A 15387-nucleotide genomic window follows, 5' to 3' on the forward strand; every position below is an offset into this window, starting at 1 on the left:
TGTTGGATTGATTTCTGTCTCAGTCGACTTGGTGGCGATGGGAGCAACCCATGCCACAGAATCCTCCAAACAGGATAATGATAATGATTGGTGCAGTACTGAAATTCGTCTTTAGATACCACTGCACTGTTAGCACAACCTCAGTAATCAGGCAGAATAACGCACTGCAAACTCTCCTCTCAAGTGTGCACCTCCCTTTAGGAGACTCACTGACAGCAACACACTCTCTGGAAGTGCTCGTGGAACAAGCACATGGGACCCTTTTTTTCTCTGGCTGACACAATGCCTGTTTTGTCTGTTTCTCCTCCTGTGTCCTCCTCTCTCTCCTCCAATCACAGCTCTCCTGGTCTGCTATCCAATCCTGTCCTTCCTTGTTTTTGTTGTTAGGGGTGGGCTTCCTTCTTAGCTACAGCAGGACCCAATCTGCTTTCAATCCTGCAGCTGTACCCAATAGAGTCTCTCCTCCTGCTATCAGTTTAGCCAGAAATCCAATGCAATGTTTCAGAGAGAAATACTCTGCATATATTACAGCTTAAATGCCGCGATGTCTCCGCCTCCACCCTGTCTCCGCCTCCACTGCAGCTCTGTCCTTCACCCCTCCTCCGCTCTCTCGCCTCCCTAGTCAGTCCAGCGATGCTGGCTTTTTTGCATGCTTTGACCTCTGACCAGCATAGTGGCAGAGATTGTTCAGCTCTGTTTTTCCTCCCCCTTTCAGCGGGGTGCGTCCTGAGGCTTTTTAAGCACTTGAGTTGATGAAGTGTGCTGCTATTTTGCAGTGATGGTAAAAAACACAGCAAAACCAAGTACTGTTACTAAACACAGAGATCCGCCCACAGAGGGATGGTACCATCTATAGTCTAATACAAAGGGAGCGAGACGCCTATACAGGGAGGTACCAGAGCTGGGCCAGGTAGAAAGTTAGGAGTACATGTAATGGGAGGAAACTTTGTGTACGTAGCGCAATCCTGACCCCTGCACTCTGTATGTAGCGCAATCCTGACCCATGCACTCTGTACGTAGCGCAATCCTGACCCATGCACTCTGTACGTAGCGCAATTCTGACCCATGCACTCTGTACGTAGCGCAATCCTAACCCATGCACTATGTACGTAGCGCAATCCTGACCCATGCACTCTGTACGTAGCGCAATCCTGACCCATGCACTCTGTACGTAGCGCAATCCTGACCCATGCACTCTGTACATAGCACAATCCTGACCCATGCACTCTGTACTTAGCGCAATCCTGACCCATGCACTCTGTACCTAGCGCAATCCTGACCCATGCACTCTGTACGTAGCGCAATCCTGACCCATGCACTCTGTACGTAGCGCAATCCTGACCCGTGCACTCTGTACGTAGCGCAATCCTGACCCATGCACTCTGTACGTAGCGCAATCCTGAGCCCTGCACTCTGTACGTAGCACAATCCTGACCCATGCACTCTGTACGTAGAGCAGTCCTGACCCATGCACTCTGTACGTAGCACAATCCTGACCCCTCCACTGTGTACGTAGCACAATCCTGACCCCTCCACTGTGTACGTATCGCAATCCTGACCCCTGCCCTCTGTACGTAGCGCAATCCTGACCCCCTGCCCTCTGTACGTAGCGCAATCCTGACCCCTCCACTGTGTACGTAGCGGAATCCTGACCTCTTCACTGTGTACGTAACACAATCCTGGCTAGTTATTACCTAAATTAATATTAAAACCAGTAGCAAAGAGGCAATTATTTATGATAATAAAGAGTAGATGCAAAGTCCTATAGATACAACCGGCCCTTTGAGGGCAACTATACTGCTGATGTGGCCTCCGATGAATTTGAGTTTGCCACCTCTGCTCTACATAAAGATTGCCAAGACCCTGAAACTGAGCTGCAGCACGGTGGCCAATACAGCGGTTTAACAGGACAGGCTCCACTCAGAACAGGCCTCGCCATGGTCGACCAAAGAACTTGAGTGTACATGCTCAGCGTCATATCCAGAGGTTGGCTTTGGGAAATAGACGTATGAGTGCTGCCAGCATTGTTTCAGAGGTTGAAGGGTTGGAGAGTCAGCCTGTCAGTAATCAGACTATATGCCAAACAGTGCATCAAATCATTCTGCAAAGATGAAGTCCCAGAAGGAAGCCTCTTCTAAAGATGATGCACAAGAATGCCCGCAAACAGTTTGCTGAAGACAAGCAAGCTAAGGACATTCTTACTGGAACCATGTCATGTGGTCTGATGAGACCAAGGTAAACGTATTTGTTTCAGATGGTGTCAAGCATGTATGGCGGCAACCAGGTGAGGAGTACAAAGACAAGTGTGTCTTGCCTACAGTCAAGCATGGTGGTGGAAGTGTCATGGTCTGGGACTGCATAAGTGCTGCCAGTACTGGGGAGCTACAGTCCATTGAGGAAACCAAGAATACCAACATGTACTGTGACATACTGAAGCAGAGCATGAGTCCCTCCCTTCGAAGACTGGGCCGCAGGGCAGTATTGTAACATAACGACCCCAAGCACACCTCCAAGATGATCACTGCCTTGCTAAAGAAGCTGAGGGTAAAGGTGATGGACTGCCCAAGCATGTCTCCAGACTTAAACCCTTTTGAGAATCTGTGGGGCATCTTTAAACGGAAGGTGGAGGAGCGCAAGGTTTCTAACATCCACCAGCTCTGTGATGTCATCATGAAGGAGTGGGAGAGGACTCCAGTGGTCTTAAGTCCGTGCTGGAAAATTATGGTGGTCACACAAAATATTGACACTTTGGGCCCAATTTGGACATTTTCACTTAGGAGTTTACTCACTTTTGTTGCCAGCGGTTTAGACATTAATGACTGTGTGTTAAATTATTTTGAGTGGGCAGCAAATGTACACTGTTATACAAGATGTACACTCACTACACTGTACTTTACATTATAGAAAGTTTAATTTCTTCAGTGTTGTCACATGAAAATATATAATAAAATATTTACAAAAATGTGAGGGCTGTACTCACTTTGTGTGTATATACAGTCTAGTATATATGAATGTACATATCTCATTGCAGAATTATGATCTTTTATGTTATTTTATTATGCAACTTGTTGGTCTATGTTATCTGCCATCGTAGGTAAAAAGAGGACACATGTCATTGGATTTTTCTCAATCGGGTTACAGGACATAAAATCAGCTGTGTCATAGCAAATGTCATTCACTGTTATACCACATTCATTTTATGTGCCTTCTTTTGGAATATGTATTGAAACTTTTACTTATTTAGCCAGAAAAGAAAACAATTTTACCAACATTAATTTTAGAAAATTATTTGCGCAGAAATACCTTTTTCAGCCTGAACCTAAAATAGTTGTGAGTACAAGAGAAGCAAGGACATAATTATTGAGGAAGGATTTCAAATTAAATTTTCACTAAAATATTTTTGTACTGAATAAGTAATAAATGAATAGTATATAATAACCAATTTGAGCTTCTGAACCTTGAATGAAATTACAGTTCTATAAATGTTCTTTAACCACTTTCTGAGATTTGGTGTTTACAAGTTAAAAACATTTTTTTTAATAGAAAATTACTTAGAACCCCCAAAAATTATATATATTTTTTTCTAACACCCTAGAGAATAAAATGGGGGTCTTTGCAATACCTTTTGTCACCGTATTTGCGCAGTGGTCTCAAAAGCGCACTTTTTTGAAAAAAAAAAACACTTTAAAAAAAAAAAAAATAAGACAGTAGTCAAGTTAGCCCAATTGTTTTATATTGTGAAAGATAATGTTACGCAGAGTAAATTGATACCCAACATGTCACGCTTCAAAGTTGCGCCCGCTTGTGGAATGGCGACAAACGTTTACCCTAAAAAATCTCCATATGCAACGTTTAAAAAATTCTACAGGTTGCATGTTTTGAGTTACAGAGGAGGTCTAGGGCTAGGATTATTGCTCTCACTCTAAAGATCGCGGTGATACCTCAAATGTGTGGTTTTAACACTGTTTTGATATGCGGGTGCTGCTCACGTATGCGTTCGCTTCTGCGCGCGAGCTCGTCGGGACAGGGAGCTTTAAAAAAAAATGTTTTATTATTAATTACTTTACTTTATTTTATTTATTTTGATACTGTTTTTAAAAAAAAAAAGAAAAAAAAAACTCTTTGGGTCACTTCTATTCCTATTGTAATAGAAAAAAAAGCATGACAGGTCCTCTTAAATATAAAATCTGGGGTCAAATAGACCTCAGATCTCATATTTGGACTAAATTGCAATAACAAAAAAATGATGTCATTCTAAAAAATTTTTTTAAATGTCCCTTTAAGACCTATGGGCCAGATTCACGTAGAATCGCGGCGGCGTAACGTATCCTAGATACGTTACACCGCCGCAATTTTTCATCGCAAGTGCCTGAATCACCAAGCACTTGCGATGAAAACCTACGCCGGCGGCCTCCGGCGCAAGGCGGGCCAATTTAAATGGGCGTGTGCCATTTAAATTAGGCGCGCTCCCGCGCCAGACCTACTGCGCATGCTTCGATTCTTAACTCCCGCCGTGCTTTGCGTGCTGTGACGTAATTTTTTTGAACGGCTTACGCAAATTAGGTTATTTTTAAAATTTCGACGCGGGAACGACGGCCATACTTTACACAGCAATACGATTGCTGTGTAAAGTTAAGGCACCAAAAAAAATTACTAACTTTGCGACGGGAAACTAGACTAGCGGCGACGTAGCGAACGCGAAAAACCACCGTGGATCGCCGTAACTTCTAATTTGCATACCCGACACTGGTTACGACGCAAACTCCCCCCAGCGGCGGCCACGGTATTGCATCTTAAGATCTGACAGTGTAAAACAATTACACCTGTCGGATCTTATGGCTATCTATGCGTAACTGATTCTATGAATCAGTCGCATAGATAGAAACAGAGATACGACGGCGTATCAGGAGATACGCCGTCGTATCTCATTTGTGAATCTGGCCCTATGAGCGGAAGTGACCTGCAGTGATATGGATATGGGTGGGGGCTATCTTCCCCTCACTCGTCTCCATACACAGCAAGAGAGAGGACCGGATCACCTCCGCCACTGCTGATGGCTCCGGTAAGCGGCGGAGGGCACCGGATATGTGGTATCACTGCAATCGTCAAGAGCAAGAGAATTTATTTTGGGTTGTTCTTTGGTGATAGGTTATGGTAGTAAGGTTATGTTTTTTACTATTTTGGGCTAGGTTTCCTTTGGTAATCATAGAAAAAGATCAGTAGATATCCAATAACATTTACTACTAATTGAAAGCCCAATTTGTCCTAAAAAATAAAAGTGGTATGATCCAGCTGGATGTACAAAGTAGTTGTGATGATATGCATGGTTTTACTAACGCATGTCAAAGTTGCAAAATTGTGCTTAGGCATTAATATTTATTTTACCCTTAGGTGTGAAGGGGTTTCGTTTCTCATTCTTCCCCTTGTCGTATATTTACATCTTTAACCGCTTGAGGACCCTTTTACGATTGTACGTCCCCTTTAAGATCCCAGCCGTGGGTTGTGATCACGCGGCGGCGCGCTCGCGACCCGGTCCTCTTCCCCGTGACCGTCTCCGCGGGAACAGCCCCTCTCCCGCTGCTGATAAAAGTGATCTTGCAGCGTATCTGCTGCAGAGACCACTTTTATCTTGTAGTGGACCACCCACTGAAGAAGAGGGCGTAAAACTGCGTAAGTGGTTAAAACTGCTTCTCTTCTAAGTTTTTATGTGTATTTTCTGTATTTTCTGTAGTTCTCTTTTTCCTCGTCGGGAGTCTCAATTCCCTTGTCGTGTTTCTCGTCGGGCTGGTTTACGACGAGAAACACGTTTCTCGGACACTTCATCCTGTTATAGGTGAATCTGTTTCTGCTGCCTCCCAACATAATACCAGTTTTAATACCAGCCGTGGCTATGCTTGACCACTTTCCACTCTCCAGACTTGACAATCTAGTTTTAATTCAGCACATATTGACTTATTTTAACCATCTGTCTGTAAGATCAATTGTCTTCAAAACAGATGCAGCTTACTGCAGACCCAGAAAGGCCTAAAGCAAATCCTCCAATACAATAAGTACCCATTTGTCTTTTCCAGCCTACCGAAACAAAGCACTTTCATCACTCCACCCACAGAAAATTTGAAATGAAGAGAAATGTGGTCATTTGTTTTAAAATTTAGAGTCAGTAAATCTATGGACAAGGATAGTCTGTTAAAATTGTGCTTATAACTTTAGGAAAATCTCCCATCAGTACCATATCTTCTATAGCAAATATTGTAATTTTGAAAAGCGACAGCTATGAAAAAAATTTAAGGACTTATCTATACTTGATAATTTTTCTACAGTAAAACACATGAAATTAACGGTGAAAGCGCACAGAGCCCCAGGCCCCTTACTAACGATTGGCACCCGATGACCCCAAATTATGAGTCACCTGATCACTGTGATAGCCTCTGATTGGCTTCCACAGTGATCAGTCACTGTATAGCCCGCCTCCTGTGTTTTTCTCTCTGTGAATGGAGAGAAAAGATTCAATGTATCTTTCTCTCTCCTTGCAGAGGGAAAAAAGTGTGTGTAATAAATAAAAAAATAATAAAAATAAATACAGAGAAAAAATACCTTGATCAAAGTTTGATCTAGGTCAGTCTCAGGTTTAGTGTGTGGGTCAAGTAAGGGTCAAAGGTGGGGGTCAAATGTCAGGGTCAGCATATTTTAGGCAGGATTTTTTTAAATAAGCATCAGTGTCAGTTAGTGCAAGGGTTAGTGTGTTTTAGGTAGGACAAAAAAATGTGCACCATTGCTTCTGGGCTGTACTACAGGTACAAACAATAACATACACATATGTGGTATCACTGCAATCGTCAAGCAAGAGAATTCATTTTGGGTTGTTCTTTGGTGATAGGTTATGGTAGTAAGGTTATGTTTTTTACTATTTTGGGCTAGGTTTCACAGCCATATCACAAGTCATGACACAGAGAAGATCACAGGGTGTAGGCACCCTGCCAATGGTAAAGGTGAACTTATTGGCTCAAAAGATTGGAACACTGCATTAAAATGAGTCCAAAGTTTAGTATTTTTTCCAAACACAAAAAGAGCGCAACTGCCAATTTGTTTTGGGGGCCACACTTCATCAGCGATGCAATGGATATAAAAAGTTAAAAATCATTAGGATGCAAAAATAAACAATAATAGATAGTTAACAATAAAAGGTTACAATCATATATTTTATACAAATCTAGACCTTGTCATTATAATCTTCATGATATCATTTAAAATAGGCAGAAAAATGTTGATGTTGATGTTGAAAAAGATATACTATTTAAAATTGACAAAATGAATATGTGCCCGGATATATAGTCAAAATAACACATAACATCACTTTGCTAATTTAAAGTGGGTGAGAAACAATAACATAGCAGTACGAAGAAATGCAATGTAATAATACTATGAAACGTGTATATAAAAATCTTAAAGCGGTGGTTCACCCTTAGAGGGCATTTTTTAGCCTTAGATTCCTGCTCGTTTTTACTAGGGGAATCGGCTATTTGTTTTAAAATATGAGCATTACTTACCTGTTTACGAGATGCATCCTCTCCGTCGCTTCCGGGTATGGGCTGCGGGAATGGGCATTCCTTCTTGATTGACAGTCTTCCGAGAGGCTTCCGACGGTCGCATCCATCGCGTCACGATTTTCCGAAAGAAGCGGAACGTCGGTGCGCAGGCGCAGTATAGAGCCGCACCGACGTTCGGCTTCTTTCGGCTACGAGTGACGCGATGGATGCGACCGTCGGAAGCCTCTCGGAAGACTGTCAATCAAGAAGGAACGCCCGCTCCCGAAGACCCATACCCGGAAGCGACGGAAGAAGATGCAGCTCGAAAACGGGTAAGTACGGATCATATTTTAATACAAATAGCCGATTCCCCTAGACCGAACGAGCAGGAAGCTAAGGGAAAAAAAAAAAAAAAAAAGAAATGGTTGAACTCCCGCTTTAAGAATATAGGCCCAGATTCACAACCAAGATACGACGGCGTATCTCTGCGTTGTGCCATCGTATTTATGCGCCTGATTCTTAGAATCAGTTACGCATAGATATCTGTTAGATCCGACAGGCGTAAGTCTCTTACGCCGTCGGATCGTAACTGCATATTTACGCTGGCCGATAGGGGCGTGTACGCTGATTTACGCGTCAAAATATGTAAATTAGCGAACGTACGCCCGGCCGACGCAGTAAAGTTACGCCGTTTACATTAGGCTTTTCCCGGCGTATAGTTACCCCTGCTATATGGTGGCGTAAGTGCGGCGTAACAATGTTAAGTATGGCTGTCTTTCCCGCGTTGAAATTTGAAAAAGTTACGTCGTTTGCGTAAGTCGTCCGTGAATGGGGTTGGACGTCATTTACGTTCACGTGAAAACCAATGTTGTCCTTGCGGCGTACTTTGGAGCAATGCACACTGGGAAATTCCACGGACGGCGCATGCGCCGTTCGGGAAAAACGTCAATCACGTCGGGTCACAGAAGATTTACATAAAACACGCCCCCCTGATCCAAATTTTAATTAGGCGGGCTTACGCCGGCCGATTTACAGTACGCCGCCGCAACTTACGGAGCAAGTGCTTTGAGAATACAGCACTTGCCCGTCTAAGTTGCGGAGGCGTAACGTAAATCAGATACGTTACGCCCGCACAAAGTTACGCGATCATACGAGAATCTGGCCCATAGCTGGTAAGGACTGTAGAAAAAAACTCAGAAAAATTATTAAATAAACTCAGTGATAATTTTATGAGCAGTGCAATTATTAAATTTAAAGGGGCAGATCCACAAAGCACTTACGCCGGCGTATCTCGAGATGCACGGCGTAAGTGTAATTATGCGCCGGCGTATCTATGCGCCGTATCCCCAAAACGAGATACGCCTAAAAACTAGGTTTTTCCGACCGACGTAATTTTTCTACACCGGCGCATCGTGGGCGCAAAAATACGCTGGACGCACCATTGTTTTTCTATGCAAATATGCAAATGAGGGAGATACGGCGATCCACGAAAGTACGTTTGACCGGCGCAGGCTACGCGCTGTGCTCGTAATCTGAATGTCCGGGATGAAGTTAGCCCTCATAAAAGCAGCTTTAACTTTGCACCAGACGTGTGCAGGTCAGCTTCAGCAGCACCGTTAGGGACGAGCTGAGCATCCACACTTGCAGGACAACAATCTGTATGCCAACATGCCAGGGGCATCCATGGTCATAGCTATACTACTGGCTTTAGATGCACATAGAAGGAGGAGGGAACGGAGGAGGAGGAGGGAACGGGAGAGGAGTGCATGTTTCCCTATGAGACTGTGTAGGTGGTGTGTGTCCTTTTCCTCCACTCAGGTCTCAGATTTTACTCAGCTCTATGTTGTGAGATTTCTCAATAGCTCTGAGGGTGTGACATCAGATTCCTGCCCCATGCCTTATGAAGTACAAAAACGCTGTCTAAAATGTGTGCATTAGAAGGCTGTAGAGGAGAGAGGGCTGCATTTAAACATGTACAACTTATGTAAGAAGATTTGTTTCATCTCTGTGCATCACATGAGGCAGATTAAATTGGAGACACTGCGCATGCGCCTTTAGGGACAGTGACTTAATTCACTGGACCGCGGCGCATGCGCAGTGCCACAACTGAACCTGCCAGGGAGCAGGGTTGAATTTCGCTCGGCAGTCAGACAAGCAAGAGGAGGGAACAAAGAAATGGGAAAGAATCCTTACCACTCCCACCATTTAAGAGATCGCATGCTCACCCAACGAGACACCAGGTGACGTAATTCGTTGGCATTGAGATCTGTTCCTGTCTATGTCAGATATGATACTTTCACACACTGCCACTAATCTACATGCAACCAGATTAGCGATTTCATTCTTTGTCAGCGTACATAGGGCGGGTCTACTGACGTCATCATTCTAGGTCATTGAACTGTGAAAGTGCTCTTTGATCTTCACATATGTGAAATTAATCTTTTAATTTTTATTAAAGCTATTTAAGGTACTTCACTGTTGCCAGTATCTTTTATATTGTTGGGGACTCTATACTGAGAGAATCATCTGTGGTCTAGATCAGTGTTTCTCAACTTCAGTCCTCAAGGTCATATTTTCAGGATTTCCCTCAGATGAAACCTCTGTGCTAATTACTAATGCCACGTACACACAATCGGAATTTCCGACAAAAAAAGTCCTATGTGAGCTTTTTGGCGGAAATTCCGACCGTGTCTATGCTCCATCGGATATTTTCTGTCGGAATTTGCCACAGCAAAAATTTGAGAGCTGGTTCTCAAATTTTCAGACGGTAAAAGTTCTTGTCGGAAATTCCGATCATCTGTATGCAATTCCGACGCACAAAAAAAACACACATGCTCAGAATCAATTTAAAGCATGCTCGGAATCATTGAACTTAATTTTCCTCGGCTCTTTGTACTGTTGTAGGTCACCGAGTTCTTGACGGTTGGAATTTCAAACATTTGTGTGACCGTGTGTATGCAACACAAATTTGAGCCAAAGTTCAGTCAGAAAAAAATCCACGGTTTTCTTGTCAGAATTTCCGATCGTGTGTACGCGGCATAATGCAGTGAAACTGATCAAATCACCTATGCAAAATAATGGAAAGCATAAAAACATGACCTGTTGGGGCGCCTTGAGGACTGAAGTTGAGAAACTCTGGTCTAGATGGATTAATATTGGTGCTGTGCAATGGGGTATACTGTGATGTTAGACCTTCCATGCATGGGGGTTAATTTATAAAGGTGAGTTGCTTTCTGATGGGTGTGTTTTCATTATCTGATTATTGACACAGCGGTGGCCTGAAGACTTTTTTATGCTTGGACTCTAGGTGTTAGCATGGACTATTGTTATGGCACTTCTTTATGGATTTGCACTGTTTATATGGGCGCTCCTTTATGTGAAGGGACCAAACATACTTTATGCCTAGCAGAATCAGTGTTAGCAAAAAAATGAATAACTCTCCTGTAATTTACAATAAAGCTTACCAATTAGAAGTCTAACTTCTTATTGTGAAACCAAGCTCTTTCAGGAAGATTTATAATTTTTCTTTGTACTGTATGGCAGTTATCGGTTATTAAACTTTTTTTTAGAACTTTGAGGCTGTGTTCACACTTGCTGAGGCTATGGCTTACAGCAGGGGTCCGGTGCATCCCTGTTCACTAATTCAGGTGTGAATCAGTCCGAATTTCTGCCTGAGCCAAAGACGCACATGATCCTTTCCATATGCGGCCGGCCACCCTGGAGGTGTGTGAACCGACTCCATCGAGAGCTGGTTACACTCTCCTGTCATGGGAATTGGGTGCGGGGAAAACCAAATCCAACTTGCATTAATGTAAACCCAGCCTGAATGTTGAAATACACACATTTGTTTCAGATTCAATGTGGTAGCTGTACACCTATCCTGTGCTAATTTAGGATGCAAAACTTTGGATGATCAATCCCCCCCCCCCCCCCGAACTTCACTGTAATGGTATACAGAAGAAATATTTGGCTTCCCTTTGGCCCTGTATTGTTTTACACATTGCAGACCTGTGCTGTGATTTTCAAAATGTTTATGAAAATATGATCCAAGCCTACTCTCTCTTGACTTGATCATAGCAAGTATGGTAAACAGTGTATTTTCCTTGTAGAACGTTATTTGATGGTATGGATTACTCTTCTTACGACTCTTCCTTTTACAATAGTGCTAAAGGAGACTTGCCAAAGCTTGGCCGTGTGCTATTTAATCTTTTCAATAAAGCAGTTGTCATTAAATAGTAAGGCAGTTCATTTTGGAGAAACTCTATACATTTGGCATACATATGGTTGCCAGGAGTCAACGTCAACTTGAAAAAAACGTAAACATTTCTCTGGACTGTTCACTTGTCTGCAGTGCACAACCCCCCCCCCACCCCCCTATTGGGGAGAGGCTATCTCACTTCCTGTCCAAATGACTTTCTATGTAATCATGTTCTGTCCAAGGTACATTAAGTGTTCTGAATGGGAACACAGAGCTCTAAAACCCTAATGCAATTTATTGTAGATATGAAATAAGTGAACAGTAGAAGCAGCTATTACATACAGCAAGTAGTGGGGTGGGAGTATTGTCTGTGCCTTTGTTTACATCTGTATGTAGACAAAGCAACCAGTCTGTATATTTTACATTTTTTAAAGGGATAATCAGTTTGTAGTTTCGATTTCCAGCATAGAATTGATATATATATATATGTTTTTAAGGAAATAAATATATGCAGTACAGATCATTGATTATGTAGCCACTAACTGAAATCTGTATATAACCTAGGCGATGCCATTCTCTCTTTGCCCCTTTATTAATCTTGTCATTGTTTATATCAGTTTTACGTTAAATGTTGTACTTATAAAGATTCTCAGCTCCCAAGGGCATGCCAAACTCAAGATAATTTACAATCTGTATGCAACAAGTTGCTATAAACAAAATTTACCGTGTGTGTTTTAGAAATAAATCTTTAGGCAGTCAACAGGCATAATCTTTTATGAGAAATATTTTATAGACATTTTGCAGAAGGAATTAAACAGAAATACAAGGAGGCCAGAGCAAAACACATTCAAGGCCACTGTAGGAAAAGATAGCATGTATGGTATTGTATATTACACAGACACAAGTTCTCCTTTCTTACAACCAAAACACAGTCATGGTCAGACTACAGTGTTTTCCTTTACATATTGCATTAAACATGATAAGCCATGCTGAAAAGCTAGCTTTATTTTTCGTTACCAAGTTAAAAAAGACAGCTGCATGATTAGTAGTAAGCATGTACAGTCTATAGCGTAGTATGTATAGTACTCTGTAGCCATTGAATCAAAAGAGAATCCGGCTGTGACGTGATAATGTTTAAATAATGACAAATAAATACAGAAGCATTTGGTGCCTTGCCAGTAATGCTGTGTGCATTAAGTTCAACAAGAATGACTGTAGGATAGAAAAAGCAAGAATCAGTTAGAAAAAAAGGAGGACGGATTTTTTTATTTTTTTTTGTGGTGTGTTCTGCTCTGAATTGTACCCTCCTCCTCTCTAGAGCTTGCTGAATACCTGTGCAGTGCTGAGCTTCAGTATGATTCCTGATCAGACTAACATCTGACACATTGTGTTCTGTTCTCAGGTGTCTGTCCATGTGCTAACTCTCAAGCCTTGGCAAATAGACGGTCAACAGCCATGCAACATTCTCGCTGTCAATAGTTACGACCATGCCCCTGCACAGCAAATCTCCAGGAATAACTTTGTTGCATCAGATTCAAGGAACTGAACTGGAGACAATAAGCAGACCACCGCTGAAGTTACCCCTTGAAAGATCCCTTGGCGAAATGTACGTTGATAGCAATAGGACGGGAATTTTTAACTACCCAGAGGGCACCACTTATGACTTTACTGCTGCTACTGCACCAGTCTACAGCTCTGCCAGCCTCAGCTATGCCACCAGTTCTGAGTCTTTTGGATCAAGTAGCCTAACTGGGCTTCATTCTTTGAACAACGTGCCACCGAGTCCAGTGGTATTTCTACAAACAGCACCACAGATTTCCCCCTTTATCCACCACCATGGCCAGCAGGTGCCCTACTATTTGGAGAGTGAGCAAGGCTCTTTCGGAGCAAGAGAAGCGACTCCTGCTACATTTTACAGGTAATTTTTACAATGTGTAGTAAAAATATGCTTTACAACCTTTCCAGGATTTCCTGCATTACAACACCAGAGCCACAAATTCTTATTCAACTCTTTATCCATCTGTTTTTTCACATCATAATGCAAGCTGTTTTGATAGGTTTAAATGTTACTGTTTTATCTAAGAAGCTTGTTTAATAAGACACAGTGTAAGAGTAAACCTCATGTGCACAGGGCATTAATCCAAAGTGACCAATCAGACTGCATTTATTTATGAGAAAACATTTTAGTCTAAACGATTGCTGTTGGTAACTAAGTAACTATAATTTACACATTATTTTAAATGTTTTAAATAAGACTTTTAGGCCCTTTCTGGAGAGCTTTAAGTGTTGACAGGCACCCAGATCCCATTTTCATAATTTTTTAATTGTTGAATACTTTTGTGATAATTCTTCGTATTTAAAGAAATATATTAGATGACTTTTATATTGATATTTATGCACAATGTGTACCTTCTGAAAAAGTAAGCAATTACATAGGGTTACAACTGTAAAGCACCACAATATATAAAATTAAAAAAAAATGTATATTAGCGGCAAAGAGGTCCTAATAAAAGGAGATAACTGGCATTATGACATTGTTCGATGCATTGATGTCAAACTTTATATCTTGTGATATATATAAAGTCTAGTACTGTACTGCAAGACAGATAACATGCAGATAGAAATATTCTATCTAGGTACCTACAGAAGATATCTGTGTCCCCCTACCCTCCTCTCTCTCTTCTTTCTCTCTCTCTTTCTCTCTCCCTGTTAGGAAAAAGTGGAAACACTTGAGATACATTATAACACCTAATACAGTTAGTACTTTTATTGGAATATAAAAAAAATCTTTTAGCCTTAAGGTTCCAAAAATAATTTTGCTCATGTTCTGATTTTCTGCATTTTGCATGAAAGATAACATTTGACAGCGAGCTAAAATTAAACAGTTACCGTTACCAATATTAGCATGTTTATGTTTGTTGCTCTCATTGGTTATAGTCTTGAAGACATTTATAGTGAATAACTGTAAATTTCCTAAAAATGCTTGTGCTTGCTTAATAGGTTTAATAATCTTGCAAGTTGTAGGAGCTGGCAACAAATAGAATTTAACAATGGGCAGCAAAATCTGTCACTTCCTTTTTTCCCTACATAGTTGGCTTTTAATTTGGCCTTTTATTCTCTTATTGATCAACATTCATTTTCAATTATATGGACTCAAAAGTGATATTTTGGCCTAAAAGCAAAGTAGTAATTGTTAACACAACCGTAGACATTTCTATTTTAAATTCAGCTTTTTAAAAATACTAATAATTATTTTTTAAAACAAAAACCCATAAACCGCTATGTCTATTAACATCCAAGAATATTAAGTTAATTTTAATATTGTTTTAATAGCTATACATTGGTATTAAGGGACATAAAGGCATTTATTCTTGTGCCACAAAATAGTCAACCTGCAAAGTTTTATGTTTTCGAAATGCCTTGATTATTTACAGAGTAAACAGGAGGCTGGACTGGAGTTTATAGGCTTTCTGTCACTTTCTGTAGTAATAAATTTGTTTAATGTGCATGGTGTATACACCTACCAGATGGCACCAGGTCATTGTGACAAACCAAACTGTGATTTACATGTTGGAATTAACCCCTTTAATGTACTCTGCTGCTTGCTTTGAACTATTCTACGATCTCTCTGCTGTCATGGTAGCAAAAAAAATTAGTTATGCT

At 41.4% G+C, this 15387-nt stretch overlaps 1 protein-coding gene across 2 annotated transcripts in view; it reads left to right on the forward strand.

The window, feature by feature from the left end:
- ESR1 (estrogen receptor 1) overlaps nt 1–15387 on the forward strand; it is a 403168-nt gene that overhangs the window by 48380 nt on the left and 339401 nt on the right. The window contains exon 2 of one of the 2 annotated variants that reach the window (XM_040350882.1): nt 13127–13642. In XM_040350882.1, coding sequence (XP_040206816.1) covers nt 13212–13642 — 431 coding nt within the window. In that variant the 5' untranslated portion in view covers nt 13127–13211. Of the gene's footprint in view, nt 1–13061; nt 13643–15387 lie in introns of those variants that run through there. The other variant, XM_040350881.1, reaches the window with a different exon arrangement.

This window comes from Rana temporaria, chromosome 4, assembly GCF_905171775.1.
Source record: "Rana temporaria chromosome 4, aRanTem1.1, whole genome shotgun sequence".
In the NCBI taxonomy this organism is placed as follows: Eukaryota; Metazoa; Chordata; class Amphibia; order Anura; family Ranidae; genus Rana; species Rana temporaria.